Genomic DNA, 15,265 nt, shown 5'->3' with positions numbered 1-15,265 from the left:
TAATTGCTTTACAGTATTGCATTGGTTTCTACCAAACATCAGCATGAATCAGCCATAGTTTTGTGCACTTTACAGCTTCGATTTATCTTTGGAAAAGTTCACTCATTCACTTAGCACACAATTCAAAAGGTGTAAAAGGCTATACAGTACAATGTCCTGTTTTATGGAACAATGACACAGATGCAGACATGCAGCACACTTTCTTGACAGAGAGCAAGAAACATCTGTGGAACTATCTTGCTTTCCCTTGGCTTTGGAATCCATCATCTTTTGGGGTGAAAGAACCTTGGTGCTTCAGGCATCTCCTGATGATAGTGAATCCAAGTCCCCCTCTTCCTGGATGAAGGACAGCTTGCAACGTAAGGCGACCAAGAAGACTGGGCCAGGCAGAGTCTTCCAATGGTCCCTGCCCAGCTCCCAGTCAGCAAGAGGACCAGAGTCCTTCCCATACTGACTTGACCAGGGAACCCGTCTGCTATGAGGCTTCTTCCAGGGCTGGGGTTCCATGGAGCACACTTTGAGAAAGGATGCCAAGGCAGCAATTGATTGTGTCAGCAAGTAGGACAAAGGACCCTGCCCACCCACAGAGTCTCTGGATGGTCCTGGACAAGTCACCATCCCTCTCTAGGCCCCTGATTTTGAAGGGCTCTATTAGCTCGGACACTTCAATTAGGCAGGGCAGCGTAGTGGTTGAGGGGATGGATTCTGGAGTCCAAGAGACCTGTGTTCAGAGCGTGGTCTTGACGTTGACTCTGTGGCCTCAGGCAAGCCCCCTACTCTCTCAGACTTGGTTCTTCAGTAGTCACTTTGTCGTTGTAGGAATGAGATTATGCATTCAGTACACCTGGGGCCCTGCCTGCTCCACGGTGGGCAGTGACCTCTGGGTCAGCTCAGGCTGAAGCTCTAGACCAGGCCCAGCCGCCCTGCCCTCCTCTCATGCCACGGCCCCCTTCCCCTCCCCAGGCACATCTGGCAAACGGGCAGAATTTGATAGGGGCCTGGGGGAGAGCCCTGAGTGATGGCGGTGAGTGGGCCAGGGCTGGGCCCACAGACAAAGTTCCACCAGAGGAGGGAGGCCTGGGTCCAGGGGCCCCTTTCCTGACGTCTCTTCCCGCAGGTCCCTCCAGACACGATGGGGTGGCCGTGGCTGTCCTGCCTCTTGCTTCCTGCCCTTGGGGTGTCTGGTAGGTACCTCCCCTCTCCCATCAGCGCTAACCTGGGGGCCCTCAGCAGAACCCTCTGTAGGGCGGGCTGCTGCTCCATCAGCAAAAACCTAGCTCCTACGGCCCAGCTCTATGCTTGGCTGCCCTGGGGAGGCCTGGGGAGGAACCCAGCCCCAGACTGGTGAGCTGGGCTGAAGGCTGGCCAACGGGACTGGTGTGGGCTGCCATGGCGGGAGATGGGGTTCAGTCTTTCCAGAGGTGTCCAGATGTTCCCGCACCCTGTGTCCCCGCAGTGGCAGCCAATACGGCCCCAATATTTGCGTCCAACATGTCGGCAGTGAGCCTGCCCGAAGACCTGCCACTGGGTGAGTACCTGTGCCCAGATCGTTCCAACCCTCACCCCAAAGAGGGCCCGGGGGTCCCCTGTGGGCTTGCTCCCCGCCCCTGCAGCTCCACAGCTCCTCATGGGGCAAAGATGGCCCGAAGGGAGTTGTACCAGAAGTTTCTTCTTTTCAGCTTTTTGGTCAAAGACCCTCACACAGCATCAAATAATTAAGACCCACCCCAAGAGAACACCCCTCCTGTTTCCCATCTCTTTCAGGCTTTCTGATTTTCCCAGGGAGAAAGTATCCATTTGGTACCATTATTTTTCTTCTCTCTCTCTCACTTGCTCATCTCCCTCCATCCCTTGCTATTTTTTTTTTTTTTTTTTTTGCTTAAACAGACAGCAGACTGGAGGCTCAGAGCCTTTCACGGACACGTCTCACCAGAAATCGACACCTTTGCTTTGCTTTTGTTGTCTTTGTAGAGCTACTTTCCATCTGTGGCGAGTGAGACAGGTTTTCCATGTACAGTAACAATCTAAAGTTCGCTTCTAAAGTAAATGTATTTACATAAAATAGTAAGTCAGTTAAAAGGTGGGTCATAAATAATGAGACATGGTTGGTAGTAAAGATCTTGGCAGTGCACAGGAGTGAATGATATTCACAAACCATTGTTTTGGATGAAGCCACAGGGACTGGATGCCAAATTCCCAGCAGGCAGGATGGGGGTTGAAGAAGCTGAAATGATAGATGGCTGTATTCACTGGGATATAGGGTGAGCTGCGCAGAAAGTGTTAATTGCTCAGTCGTGTATGACTCTTTGTGACCCACGGACTGCAGCCCCCAGGCTCCTCTGTCCATGGAATTCTCCAGGCAAGAATACTGGAGTGGGTGGCCATTCCCTTCTCCAGGGGACCCTCCCAATCCAGGGATTAAACCCAGGTCTCCTGCACTGCAGGCAGATTCTTTACTGTCTGAGCCACCAGTGAAGCCCTAGCTGCACATAACAGACCCCAAATAACAGAAGTATAAACAAGGTCAAGGTTTACTATTCTCTTACATAGTCTCCTAGAGCAGTGAGTTCAGGGCTGTTGGAGGGTCTGTTCAGCTAAGCTGGTTCTTGCTCTCTGCTTTGGGTGTCAGGGACCCTCCTTCCATCTCTAGCTTCTGCCTGCCCTGTGGCATGGACTTCACCCACAGGGTCCCAGAAGGCTAGTGTCACACCCTATTCCAGTGAGAACTTGGGGGAGGAAAGGGCCAGGAAGGCTCATTTCTTTCTCCTAAGGACAGGGCTCCAGATTTCACACACATTACTTCTGCTCACATCTCATTGGCCAGAACTTAGCTTCATGCCCTAGCTGAGAGGCAACTGGAGAAATGAGGGCTTTGTTATTTTAGTTACCCATGTGCCCAGCTCAAAATCTGGGATCCTATTAGTCTGAGAGAAAAGGGGGTTGGAAATACTGGGGAACAATTTAGTCTTGACACAAGAGATGGCATCAAGGAAGCTGAAATCCAGAGTCTGCCTTGGGATCCAAAAGCCCAGGTCTGGGTACATGAAGAAAGGGTGGGCGATGGGCTTTGTAGCCACAAAGGCTATATCCATTTGCATGTGGTTGTCAGGACAGCATAAGAATTATATTAATAAAGATTTAGAGCCCAAGATGAGGGAGGTGATAGTCTTATTACATCCCAAGATGGCATAATCCTCCCTGGAGGACTGGGCTGAGGTTAAACTATTTGATATCTATGAATGCAGCAGAGAAGCAGTATATACATGTTAATGATATTTTACATATGCTTTCATAGCTGTTTAGTCATAGATAAACATACACACATACACACACCCTTCCAAACAAATGTCACAAATACATGTAATCCAAATGCCCTCATGATCTCCATTCTCTTGGGTAACCCTTTAAAATCAAGTATGATCTCAGCCAGACCAAAGGAGGGTCTTTTTTAAATATATAATTTACTTATTTATATATTTTGGTTATGCTGGGTCTTTGTAGCTGCATGCAGGCTTTCTCTAGTTGTGGCAAGAGGGGGCTACTCTTCATTGTGGTGTTCAGGCTTCAGGCTCTGGGCACACAGGCTGCAGTAGTTGCAGCAGGCTGGCTCAATAGTTGTGGCTTACAAGCTTAGTTGCTCCATGGAGTGTGGACTCATCCCGGACCGAGGATCAAACCCATGTCCCCTGCATTGGCAGGCGGATTCTTATCCACTGTAGCACCAGGGAAGTCCAAGGGTCTTTTCTTCTATAACCCTGGGGCCCCTCTCTGGGCTTTCTTAAACCAAAGGGCAATTTTTTCCTTTCTGAGATGAATTCCATACCTCTCTAGGGATGAGAAAGCATTTTCAGTTAGGTTTTAAAAAAATGTTATTTAGACCTTTTATTTTGAAGTATAGTGTATGTAAATGTACCAGGAATTACACTGAATTCCCACATGTAACTCTCTGGTATCTAGGATTGTAAAGAATCTGCCTGCAATGCGGGAGACCTAGGTCCGATCCCTGTGTTGGGAAGATTCCCTGGAGAAGGGAACAGCAAACCACCCCCAGTATTCTTGCCTGGAGAATCTCCATGGACAGAGGGACCTGATGGGCTACTGTCCATGGGGTTGCAAAGAGTCGGACATGACTGAGCCACTTTCACTTCAACCGCCAGGAACACCTACGCCTCAACCCCTCTCTCTCCTTCTGGTCACTCTCCATCCTGCATAAGACCTGTTTTCCTGACACTAACACTGTTTAATAGTTTAGTTTTGTCAGGCAGACTTTTTTTTCCCAGCCTTTTAAAAATTCATTGTATTTTAAATATAAAATTTGAGTTTAGTGACAGAGACCTAATATATGTTTTTTACTTCTGTAGCTCTTATTATTTGTTACGTTTGACTTTTTCAGACAGACTTTTAAAAAAGCATTTTCTCCCTGATCCATCTTTCTGTGACCATGGACACGTGTACAGAGAAAGATTTATACACACCCACTCACCTCCCATATTTCTTTGGGTATAAGAGCCATATCAGTTTACACCTTGACATTTCTGAGTCAGGATGTATCTTATGTTTGAGATAGTCGCTTAACACAGAATGACTGCCCAGCCTCATCCCAGCATGTATTAAGTTGACAGCGTGTCTCACGGCAGAGGAAACACAACGTAGACACCAACATTTTTCTAGCCCGATGATCTTCCTGGAGGAGGGGGCCTGGGTGGGGAGAGACCGAGCTGTCCAAGGAGTTTCTGGAAGAGGCAAGACTGATCAAAGAAGAGCAGGCTCCAGGTGTGTTGCCCAGACTGTCCCCGAAGGGCCATCGTTGGCAAGAGGGAGCAGGCTGGTTCTCTGGGACACTCGGGCTGCGGGCTGACCCTACCATCAGTCACCATTCTAGCACTTCTGCCTTTGCGGGCCTCTTTGTAATTAAAAAAGAATAAGATATAATTGACATAAAACGTGATATTAGCTTCAGGTATACAACATACTGATATATTTGTATATATTTCAAAATAATTACCCCAGTAAGTCTAGCTAATATCTGTTACCACACACAGTTACAGAATATTTTTCCCTTGCTGTGAGAACTTTTAAGACCTACTCTCTCAGCAACTTTTGAATACCCAATACAATATTATTAATTATAGTCACCATGCTGTACATTATATCCCCAGGATTTATTTATTTTATATGAAAATTTGTACCTTGTGACCCTCTTCATCCATTGATCAGTCTCCTCACCCACGTCTGGGAAGCACGATCTGTTCTCTGACTCAGTGAACTTGGATTTCTGTTTTCAGATCCCGCGTGTGAGTGAGATCACCAAACAATATTTGTCTTCCTCTGACTTATTTCTCTTAGCTGAATGCCCTCTAGGTTCATCCACGTTGTTGCAAATGTCAAGATTTCATTCTTTTATTTTATGGCTGAAAATATTCCATTTTGTACAAAATGTACAAAATACACACACACACACACACACATATATACCACCATATTCTTTATCCATTCATCCACTGATAGACATCCACTGATGTCTTGGCCCTCCTAATTTTAAAAGAAGTTAAATGTACCTGTGGGCCTTGTGGGCAGCTTGGACAGGCCAGCATTGAACTAGGTGGCTGTGGACCCTGGGCATTCCTTGTCTCGTCTCCAGGTGCCGAGGCCTTCTGGCTGGTAGCTCGGGACCAAGAAAATGACGAGCTGAAATACGGGATTAGTGGCTCCTATGCCTACTTCTTCAGTGTCACCTCAAATACTGGGGAAGTGAAGCTGGCCAGCCTTCTGGACTATGAGGTAAAGAAAGCAACTTGGGAAGGCCTTGTGAGCAGTGGGGAGTGGGGAGGGCCCTGGTGGACCCCCGAACAAGGCTCACCTTGGTCTCTGTCTCTCTGCCCCCTGCAGACACTCGACTGGTTCACCATCAACATCTTCGTGAGTGACAGTCATGACAACCGAGTGAGTCAGCAGGGGAAGCGAAGGGTGATGGTCCCGGGCTCGGAGAACAGGGGACCGAGGGGCGGCGGCTAGTGGTGTCCCGACCTCAGAGAAGCAGAGCGAGCCTCAGTTAACAAAAAACAAATTGAATGTTTATTTTTATCAAAATTAAACTTGTCCATTTTTCATCATACAGTATTACCAAGATTTTAGTATTTACTATTAATTTGTTTTAATTATATGCATATGTTTATATATATATATATATATGGTATATCTATTTTGCATATCTACTGTTTGTAGATATGCTGTTTGTATATTTGTATATCTACTGTTATAATGAATTGCATTATTAATTCATATTAATATGTATATTAATAAGAAAACAGATACCAAATAACTCCCTACCTTCTCTCCACTGAGATCATCATTTTCAACTCCTTTGACTAATGGGGTTCTCAGTGTTCATGTTTCTCAATAACACGCTTATACAGTTACATGTAAGCTGTACACATAAGCTGTGTGCACAAGTTACAGCTTGTGTCTGTGAAAGTTGGGGGTTTTCTCTTTATGACCTATTCCTTAAAACCTACGCATTAAAAGATGACTTGGATGTTCATAAATACTTTCTCTCTGTAAGCATTTTTAAAAGTTCAGACAAAGCTCAAGCCCTCTTGGGTTGCTCTTCCCAACCCACTCCCAACTAAAGTATCCACCATCACTGTGTTGTTTATCCCTTGTTAAGCAGTGGCATACATATATGCATCCATAGAAGAAAGATTGTAGTTTTTGGTGTATTTTCTTAAACCCAAATGGAATCCTACTGCCTGTACGGTCTTAAACCAACTTGTCCACTCAACAATCAGCTTTGGAGCCTTTCTGAGTCTGCACACAAGTCTCCCATTTCCTGCATGTCTATAGCCCAGTGTAGGGACGTACCATGGTGCTTAGCTGGTCTCCTCAACACTTAGGTTGTTCACAGCTTTATTCTGTGGCTAACAAAGCTAAAAGGAACATTCTTGTAATAAGACCGCTATGTTTTAGTTTTCTTCAGTGACCTAATGTACTCTCCAGTGGTTCAGCAAACATGTGGAGAGAGAGGGAAACTAAATAAGGGGTAAATCTGCATGAAGAGTATCAGGAGTTCTTTGTTCTCTACTTGCAACTTTTCTGGCATTTGAAATGGTATCAAATAAAGAGTCACCCCAGACACTGCCTGATTGTTCTCCTGAGACGCTCTGCCAGCTTGCATTCCTGTCCGGGCACTCCTGACTTTGTTTTCTCAAACTCCCACGTTTTCCGGGCTCACCTGGGCTTTCTCACATGCAGGTACAGAAAGAAATGCAGGTGATCGTAGAGGACAGAAATGACAATGCGCCCGTTTTCCAGAGCATAAGCTTCTCCGCCAACGTCAGCGAGGTAACATCTGCCTTACCAGGGTGGGTGTGTAGAATGCAGGCATCCCACAAATCTGCTCGGAGTGGGAAGGACCAGCGACAGTCAGCAGGTCTCCAGGATTGGGAAGAGTGCCTCCTAGAAAGGGCAGCCGCAAGAACCAAATTCAGAGGGTTGCATGTAACCCCATGTACAATAGTTGCAGCAACATTTTTCAGTCCATCACACTGGATTGGAGTTCTTTAAGTTATGATCATCCCAGGTGGAGAGGAAGAAATTGATTTTCTTATGTATCTAAACATTTGAATGGTATGAAAGTTAGAAAGTGAAAGTTTAGTCACTCAGTCATGTCCGACTCTTTGCGACCCCATGGATTGTAGACTACCAGGCTCCTCCGTCCATGGGCTTTTCCAGGTAGGAGTACTGGAGTGGGTTGCCATTTCCTTCTCCAGAGGATCTTCCCGACCCAGGGATCGAATTCAGGTCTCCCACCTTGTAGGCAGATACTTCACCGTCTGAGCCACCAGGGAAGTCCCTTGAATGGGATATCTGGCTTCAAACATGGCTGGATCCAGGCACTCAAGCCATGTCATCAAGAAGAGATTTCTCTCCACCTTGCACCTCTGTGCCTCTTGTTGCCTTCATCCTTGGGTTGGGGGAGAGGTCCACCCTCATGGTGATGATGAAAGTGCCCCCCAGCAGCTCCAGGCTCACATCCCACTAGCTTTGAAATGCAACTCAGACTGTCTCTTTCTCAGTGGCCCCAACCAACACCCCAGGCTGACTCCCATTGACCCATGTTGGGTCACGTGCATGTACCGCCATTGTTTACTGGACTTCCCAGGTGGCTCTAGTGGTACAGAATCCACCTGCAATGCAGGAGATATGAGACACAGATTTGATCTCTGGGTTGGGAAGATCCCCTGGAGAAGGAAATGGCAACCCACTCTAGAATTCTTGCCTGGAAAATCCTGTGGACAGAGGAGCCTGTTGGGCTACAGTCCATGGGGTCACAAAGAGTTGGACATGATTGAAGCAACCTACCATGCATACATGTCCATCAATTGAAGGGTGTGGAATGCTCTAGTTGTCAAAGTCTGCATCATGGGCCTTCCCCTTTAGCAAGGGTGACAGTCTGACTTGAACTGCATGGGCAGGGAGGAGATTCTCCAGTGGTCTGCAAGCAGAAAACACACCACTCCTGAATCTTCATTATTATGTGGATTCAAAGACCTGAGAGGTATGCCCTACCCCCCAGGCCAGACAAGAGGCTGGTGAGGTCCAGACAGACCTTCAACAGGCTCTCATTGAATGCCTACTATGTGTCTGGCACTGTCCTCGGTGCTGAAGATATCCGGAGATGATAGACTTGGTTGCCACCCTCAGTAGCTCACACTGTAGTGAAGATCACAGACACTAATGATCAAAACATTAAACAGACAGGATTATTTCAGAGGTGTTGTGCTCAACGAAGAACATAAGGGGCTGCTTTTAGGTTGAACCAGTCAGGAAAGTCTTCTCTGGGTGGATGACATCTGAGCAGAACTAAATGTCAAGGAGCCTGCTTGGGCTGCTCCAGGAAAAGGATTTTCCAGGCAGGGAATAGCAACTGCTCTGAGGTGTGAATCAGCCTGGAGTGTTGTAGGCATAGCTAGAAAGCTGCTGTGGATGGAGGGTGGAGTGTGAGGAACAGGTGAGGTCAGAGAGGTGGGCCTGACCCCAGAGGGCCATGGAGGCAGTCTGGACTACATTCTGAGTGGAATGGGGAAACCACTGGGTGGATTTTGAGCATGAGAGTGATGTGGTCTGGTTCAGGATTTTCAGAGATCTCTCTGGCCACCTTGTGGAATTAGTGAGTGTGTGGACAGGTCCTGGGGCAAAGGCATCTGAAAGAAACTTTCAGCTCTGCAGAGTACTGTCTGCAACCTGGGCTGGAGGTTACAGAGAACCCACAGGGAAGTTTAAGCAGGGGAGTGGCAAAACCTGAGTTCTGGAATGATCATTTATACTGGCCCTGAGGGGCTCAGCAAATCAGAAGCTAGTTCACGTGGCAAGGGGGCTGCATTGGGGAGAGAAGGGGGAACTCAGCTTCCTGCCGATGTTCAGATGCCCCCAGAGGCCCAGCCCAGGGGAAGGAAAGGGGGCCATCTGTGGAACACTGGGCTTCAGGTTCTGGAAGGCCTGTCACTATCCCCGTGGTAGGGCTGTGGGCCCTGGAACTCCAGGTGGGGGCATGTGCTTGGGCATGAAGAAAATGGATTGGAACTCAGAGTTGATGAAATCTTTTGTTACAGAGGGGCTTCCCTGGTGGCTCAGAGGTTAAAGCGTCTGCCTGCAATGCGGGAGACCTGGGTTCAATCCCTGGGTCGGGAAGATCCCCTGGAGAAGGAAATGGCAACCCACTCCAGTATTCTTTCCTGGAGAATCCCATGGAAGGAGGAGACTGGTAGGCTACAGTCTACTGGCTCGCAGAGTCAGACACGACTGAGAGACTTCACTTTCACTTTCTTTGTTACAGACCCTGCCGGTGGGCTCCGTGGTCTTATCTGTGCTGGCCACGGACAAAGACACAGGCTCGGCGGGCACCGTGGTATACTACATAGAAAAGGTGAGTGTGTACGGTCCACATGCAAGTGTGGGCGCTGCCGCTCCTCGTGGCCACCAGGGGGCAGCATCTCCCACACAACCTGCAGGGCCCTTGCAGACCAGGAGCTCTGCTGTGGCCCAGCCCTGGTCCCCACGCCATCCTCTGGCCCCCTCTGGCCCCCTCTGGCCCCATTTGGCCCAGTCGCCTAAGAAGGGTACCTGCTGCAGACCGAACCCTTCTTCCCCCGCTCTCACCTGGAGTGCTGAGGCTGTATCTCGCCCATTTCCCAGAGGCAGAAACTGAGAATCAGAGAAGTTATGTGACCTGGTGAGGTCAAGAGCAGAGCCAGGATTTGACCCCAGGCCTCTGAGAGCAGGTCCTGGGGGCAGAGCCATCCTGGGGCAGCCTGGCCTGACTGTGCTGTGCCTCAGGTCATTCCTACCACGGAGGGCAGTGAGTACCTCTTCAGGATCCTACCCAATGGTTCCATCATCCTCAATGGCAGCCTCAACTACAACAGCAAGAGCTCCTTCTATCAGCTGGAGCTGAAGGCCTGTGTGAGTGGGGGCGCTGGTGGGGGCTGGGGGCATGGGGACCCGAGACCCAGATTCATGGAGACCCGTCTCCCGGCAGGACTCGGGCGGCCAGTACAACAATCAACAGGTCATCCGGTGCTCCTCATCTGTCTTTGTGTCCATCTCTGTAATCGACAAGCCAGACCTGGACCCCCAGTTTGTTAGGGAGTTTTACTCAGCCTCTGTGGCTGAGGATACACCCCAGGTATGCTGGGCACCTGGGGGGAGCCGAGAGGTAGGGAAGGGGTCTGGCTACTGACCGTGCCTCCCCGCAGGGAACCTCGGTGCTGAGGGTGGAGGCCATGGATGGCGACAGAGGCATCAATGACCCTGTGATCTACAGCATCTCCAGTGAGAACGGGGTGTCCCCAGGCTGGGGCTGGGGCAAAGGAAGGGGCGGGGGCTCTGTCAGAGCCACCGGAAGGAGCCGCTCCTGCTGCCTCTTCCCAGATTCCACAAGGCCTGGCTGGTTTGACATTGGCAAGCAAGATGGGGTGATCACGGTCAACAGTCCCCTGGACAGAGAGCAGCTGCTGGAGGAGGATGAGGAAGTGCAAGTGCAGGTCACGGTGAGTGAGGGGGCCAGAGCCCCCTCTGCACCCCCACTCTCTGCACTCCCACTTTGACCTTTGATCTCAGCTCTTTCGGGATGCTGGTTCTCTGACCTCTGCCTTCCGGCTTCAACTCTGCTCTCAGGCCACCGAGACGCACCCCAACATCCATGGGCAGGAGGCCAAGGCGAGCATATGGGTCACGCTGAGAGTGACAGACGTCAATGACCACGTCCCTGAGTTTTACAACTGCAGCCTCCAAGCCTGCGCCTTCACTCCCAACGAGACTCAAGTCAACTTCACTGGCTACGTGGATGAGCACGCCTCCACGCGCATCCCCATTGAGGACCTCACCATGGTGGTCTACGACCCAGACAAGGCAGGTGCACCCAGACCATAGGCAGGGTGGGTGGAAGTGATGACGGGGGATTGCTGGGGAGGGGAGGTGGCGAGTGACCAGCGGAGCATGGACCATAGTATGCAGTGTTGCGGTGGGCAACAGTGATGCTGACCATGAGTGGTGGTGACAATCAGAGTTTGAGAGACATTTGGAACTGCTGAGTGATGCTGAGCTGGTGGGAGGTCTTGTGTTCAGGGCGGAGCTCAGTGGTGGGGAATAGAAAGGCAGGATGCTGGGTACCGTTGAGTGGAATGTCACTTTTGGTGCTGTTGAGCAGAGGGTAGTGATGGGTAGATGGTGAAGTTGCGGGTAGCTAGTACTGGATATTGGGGGATGTGGGAAGTGTTGAGCACAGACGCTTCTAAATGGGTGTCAAATTGGAAGGTATTCTTGGGAGAGGTTGGGATTGAGTGGTGGATGATTTGGGTAGTACTGAATGCTGAATGACTACAACAACCATGAGTTGATACAAAATGCTGAGTGGAGGATGATTTGGGTGGTGGTGGTGGTTGGGTGGTGTGTGGTTTGCGGTTGGCATTAAGTGGAGAGGGTATGGAGTGGAAGGGGCGTGTGGGTAATGGGCCGATGTTGAGCACCGATGGTGTTTGGTGTTGGAGTGAGTGGTGGAGGGTGGCTGGTATGGAAGACTCAGAGGGAGCAAGTGGTGTGTGTCCAGGCTCTGCAGCCCAGGCTGGGGCCCACAGTGCCTCAGGGATGTGTTCTTCTGATGAGCTCACGTCTACAGGGACTAGTGACCAGTCCACCCTCCCGGGGCCTGTGGCCAGGGATTGGGAGGAAGACGCAGGAGTGGGGTCCCTACTTACAGCCCACCTCTACAGGGCAACAACGGCACCTTCCTGCTGACCTTGGGGGGCCCGGATGTCGACGCCTTCAGCGTCTCCCCGCAGCGGGCAGCGGGCTCAGTGGATGTGCAGGTGCTGGTGAGGGACCCGTCGCTGGTGGACTACGAGAGGCAGTCAGTGATGCTGGTGCAGGTGAGGGTGCTCGGCGGCGCCAGGGGGAGCCGGCCACGGGGTGCTCCCACCCCCATGCCGCTGCCTCTTCCCCTGTCCTTAGGTCACAGCCACTGACTCTGTCAGCGGGAACGCCTCTGTCGCCTCGGTGACCATCCACCTTCGAGACACCAATGACCACAGGCCCACGTTCCCCCACAGCACGTACAACCTCAGCGTCTTTGAGCACAGTGCTGTCGGCTCTGTGGTCACCGACAGCATCCAGGTGAGTGAGAGGGGACGGGGTGGACTGGGCTGGGAGAGACGTGGAGATGGGCAGGCCTGGGGCTGTCCCTGCCAGAGTCTCTGCATCATCTGGGGTCATCGGATCCCAGCAAGCGTGCACGTACATGTGAGTGTGTGAGGGTGAGCGTGTCAGTCTGAGTGTGTCAGGGGCTTCTCCCTTCGGCTCAGGAAGCAGGGCTGCCCTGTCCTCATCAATTGCATGGTCGGCAGTGAGGGCGTGGCTTCTGCTCAGTGTCCCATGACCTGTCTCTCTGCCTCACAGGCCTCTGATCCCGACACAGGCGAGGGGGGCCGCATCACCTACAGCCTGCTTCCAGGGAACGGGTAACGTCTCTGATGGGAGCGGGGCAGGTGGTAAGGGGGACCCAGGTCCGCCTCTCTGCCTCACAGAGGGGCTAGAGCAGCCAGATAAAATATAGGGTACCCAGTTACATTTCAATTTCAGATAAACAAATTATTCATTTCTTTTTCTTGTTGTATAAGTAGGTTGCAAATATTCCACCGGACGTCCTAAAATACTTTTCATTGTTTATCTGAAATTCAAATGGAAGTGGGCATCCTGTATCTTTTTTTGCTCCATCTGGCCGCAGGGCGGACATCTTTGCCGTGGATCCAAACTCGGGGACGGTGACGGTGGGAAACAGCGAGCTGCTGGACCGGGAGAAGCAGGCCGTGTACTACCTCACGCTGCAGGCCACGGACGGCGGGGACCTGTCGTCCTCGACCACGCTACAGATCCACGTGCTAGACATCAATGATAACAGTCCTGTGGTCAGCGGCTCCTACAACATCTTTGTCCAGGAGGAGGAGGGAAATGTCTCTGTGACCATCCAGGTGCGAGCTGGCCTGAAACTGGTGGGGTGTGGAGGGAACAGGCCCAGGGCACCAAGCCTGGCTCTGTGGTCATGCTGGCCCTGTGCTGGAATCTGGGATCTGCTGTGTGGGCCTGAGAAAGTCATTCAGTCTCTCTGGGCCTCCATTTCTTCTTTGGAAAATGAGGTCAATCATATAACTTATTCATAAGGATATAAAGTGCTGCCTAGCACAGAGCGAGCCCTCAAAAACCACACTGCTCTTTAAAATGCAGGTCCCGGCCTCACTCCAAAAAGGATTTGGGTGGCTTAGATTTAAAAGTATAATAAAAGAAATGAAGAAAAAGAGAAAATAAACACAAATCGTGTCCAACTCTATGCGACCCCATGGACTGTAGCCTGCTAGGCTCCTCTATCCATGGAATTCTTCAGGAAAGAATACTGGAGTGGGTTGCCATTCCCTTCTCCATGGGATCTTCCTGACCCAGGGATTGAACCCAGGTCTCCTGGCATCACAGGGAGATTCTTTACCATCTGAGCTACCAGGCGGTGTAAGCACAAAGGTAGGGTTAAACCCGAAGCCATACAATTGCTAGGAGAGGGCTGAAAACTCAGTTCTGAGCTTCTTTTAATGGCCAGAGCAAAAATGGAAATGAGGCCAGTGGCCAGGTTCTCAGAGACTAGGAGATAAGAACCAACTGTTGGCTCCAGAGGAATGTGGGGGAGAATCTCCTACAATGAATCATCTACAAGCAGGTCTTGTGAGAAGCAGGAAACATAGTCTTCAGAATGACAATCATATGGCCACGGGGCCCTCCCATCTTTCTGGGGCTTGTGGTTTCCTGATCTCTTGATGACCTTGTGAAGCAGCTGCTCTAATGGTCCCCATTTCACGGAAGGAGAAAACAGGCTTAAAGAGGTTAAGTGACTTTTCTGTGGTTGTACAGCCGGTCAGTGGCAGTGCTGAAACCTGGGTCTTTCTCATGCACCTCAATGCTTCTCACCCTGGTCTGAGAGCTCTCTGGGGCAAGAGCATCTCAGATCTGCTGCTGGAACCACGGTGCCTGGTTTCAGCCCTGAGAAGTGCTTGGTGAATCAGCCGGCCTGAGTGCAGAGTGCTGAGGGATGAACAACCAGTTTTTCATTTCCTGAGCAAGATCCCGACAGATCTGAAATAAAAAGAGCTGAAGGTGGCAGTATGCAGGGAGGAGATGAAAGAATTGGGTCCAAGTCAGACTAGCCCGGCTCTGGATTCAAAGCCACATTTACTGAGCACTTACATGCAACAGGCCCTTTGCTGAGCCCTGAGTCCTCCAAGATGAATTCACCATAATTCCTGCTTCCAGGGGGGGTGGCAGACCATCACGCAAGGGTGTCACTTGTGCTGTGTGGAAGGTGGCACAGGGGTGGTGGAAGCCCGGCGGAGGGACCACCCTGACCTGGAGTCAAGCAGACAAGGTGTAGAGGGCATTCGTGTGCGCGCAAAGCCCTGGTGGCAGGGAAGAGCCTCTTGTGCTCTCTGCGCCTTCACCCTAAAGGCAACCAAGCGTGTGCTCAGGACCCCGGCAGGACAGGAGTACACACACACACAGATTGGGTGAAGAATTTCAGCTACTTAAAAAAAAATAAAGCACTGAAGTAGTCATGATGAATCAGAATCTTGGTGGACTTCACACTTACTTTTTTTGGCTGCATCACGTGGCTTGTGGGATCTCAGTCCCACCCCCCAGCCAGAGACTGAATCTGGGCTTCAGGAGGCAACGT

The 15,265-nt window shown here is 50.6% G+C and overlaps 1 protein-coding gene across 1 annotated transcript in view; it reads left to right on the top strand.

The window, feature by feature from the left end:
- The window catches only part of CDHR2 (cadherin related family member 2), a 43,044-nt gene that overhangs the window by 11,487 nt on the left and 16,292 nt on the right, over window positions 1-15,265 (top strand). The window contains exons 2-16 of the mRNA XM_043465824.1: window positions 1,118-1,184; window positions 1,457-1,528; window positions 5,642-5,781; window positions 5,890-5,943; window positions 7,252-7,341; window positions 9,836-9,925; window positions 10,336-10,461; window positions 10,538-10,684; window positions 10,755-10,830; window positions 10,930-11,048; window positions 11,176-11,409; window positions 12,270-12,425; window positions 12,508-12,669; window positions 12,952-13,013; window positions 13,280-13,523. Of these exons, the coding sequence (XP_043321759.1) occupies window positions 1,133-1,184; window positions 1,457-1,528; window positions 5,642-5,781; window positions 5,890-5,943; window positions 7,252-7,341; window positions 9,836-9,925; window positions 10,336-10,461; window positions 10,538-10,684; window positions 10,755-10,830; window positions 10,930-11,048; window positions 11,176-11,409; window positions 12,270-12,425; window positions 12,508-12,669; window positions 12,952-13,013; window positions 13,280-13,523 (1,824 nt within the window). The 5' untranslated portion in view covers window positions 1,118-1,132. The remainder of the gene's footprint in view (window positions 1-1,117; window positions 1,185-1,456; window positions 1,529-5,641; window positions 5,782-5,889; window positions 5,944-7,251; window positions 7,342-9,835; window positions 9,926-10,335; window positions 10,462-10,537; window positions 10,685-10,754; window positions 10,831-10,929; window positions 11,049-11,175; window positions 11,410-12,269; window positions 12,426-12,507; window positions 12,670-12,951; window positions 13,014-13,279; window positions 13,524-15,265) is intronic.

The sequence above is a fragment of the Cervus canadensis genome, chromosome 4 (assembly GCF_019320065.1).
Source record: "Cervus canadensis isolate Bull #8, Minnesota chromosome 4, ASM1932006v1, whole genome shotgun sequence".
Lineage (NCBI taxonomy): Eukaryota > Metazoa > Chordata > Mammalia > Artiodactyla > Cervidae > Cervus > Cervus canadensis.
The sequence above is the reverse complement of the archived record's forward strand: the minus strand, read 5'-3'. Positions and strand labels throughout refer to the sequence as shown.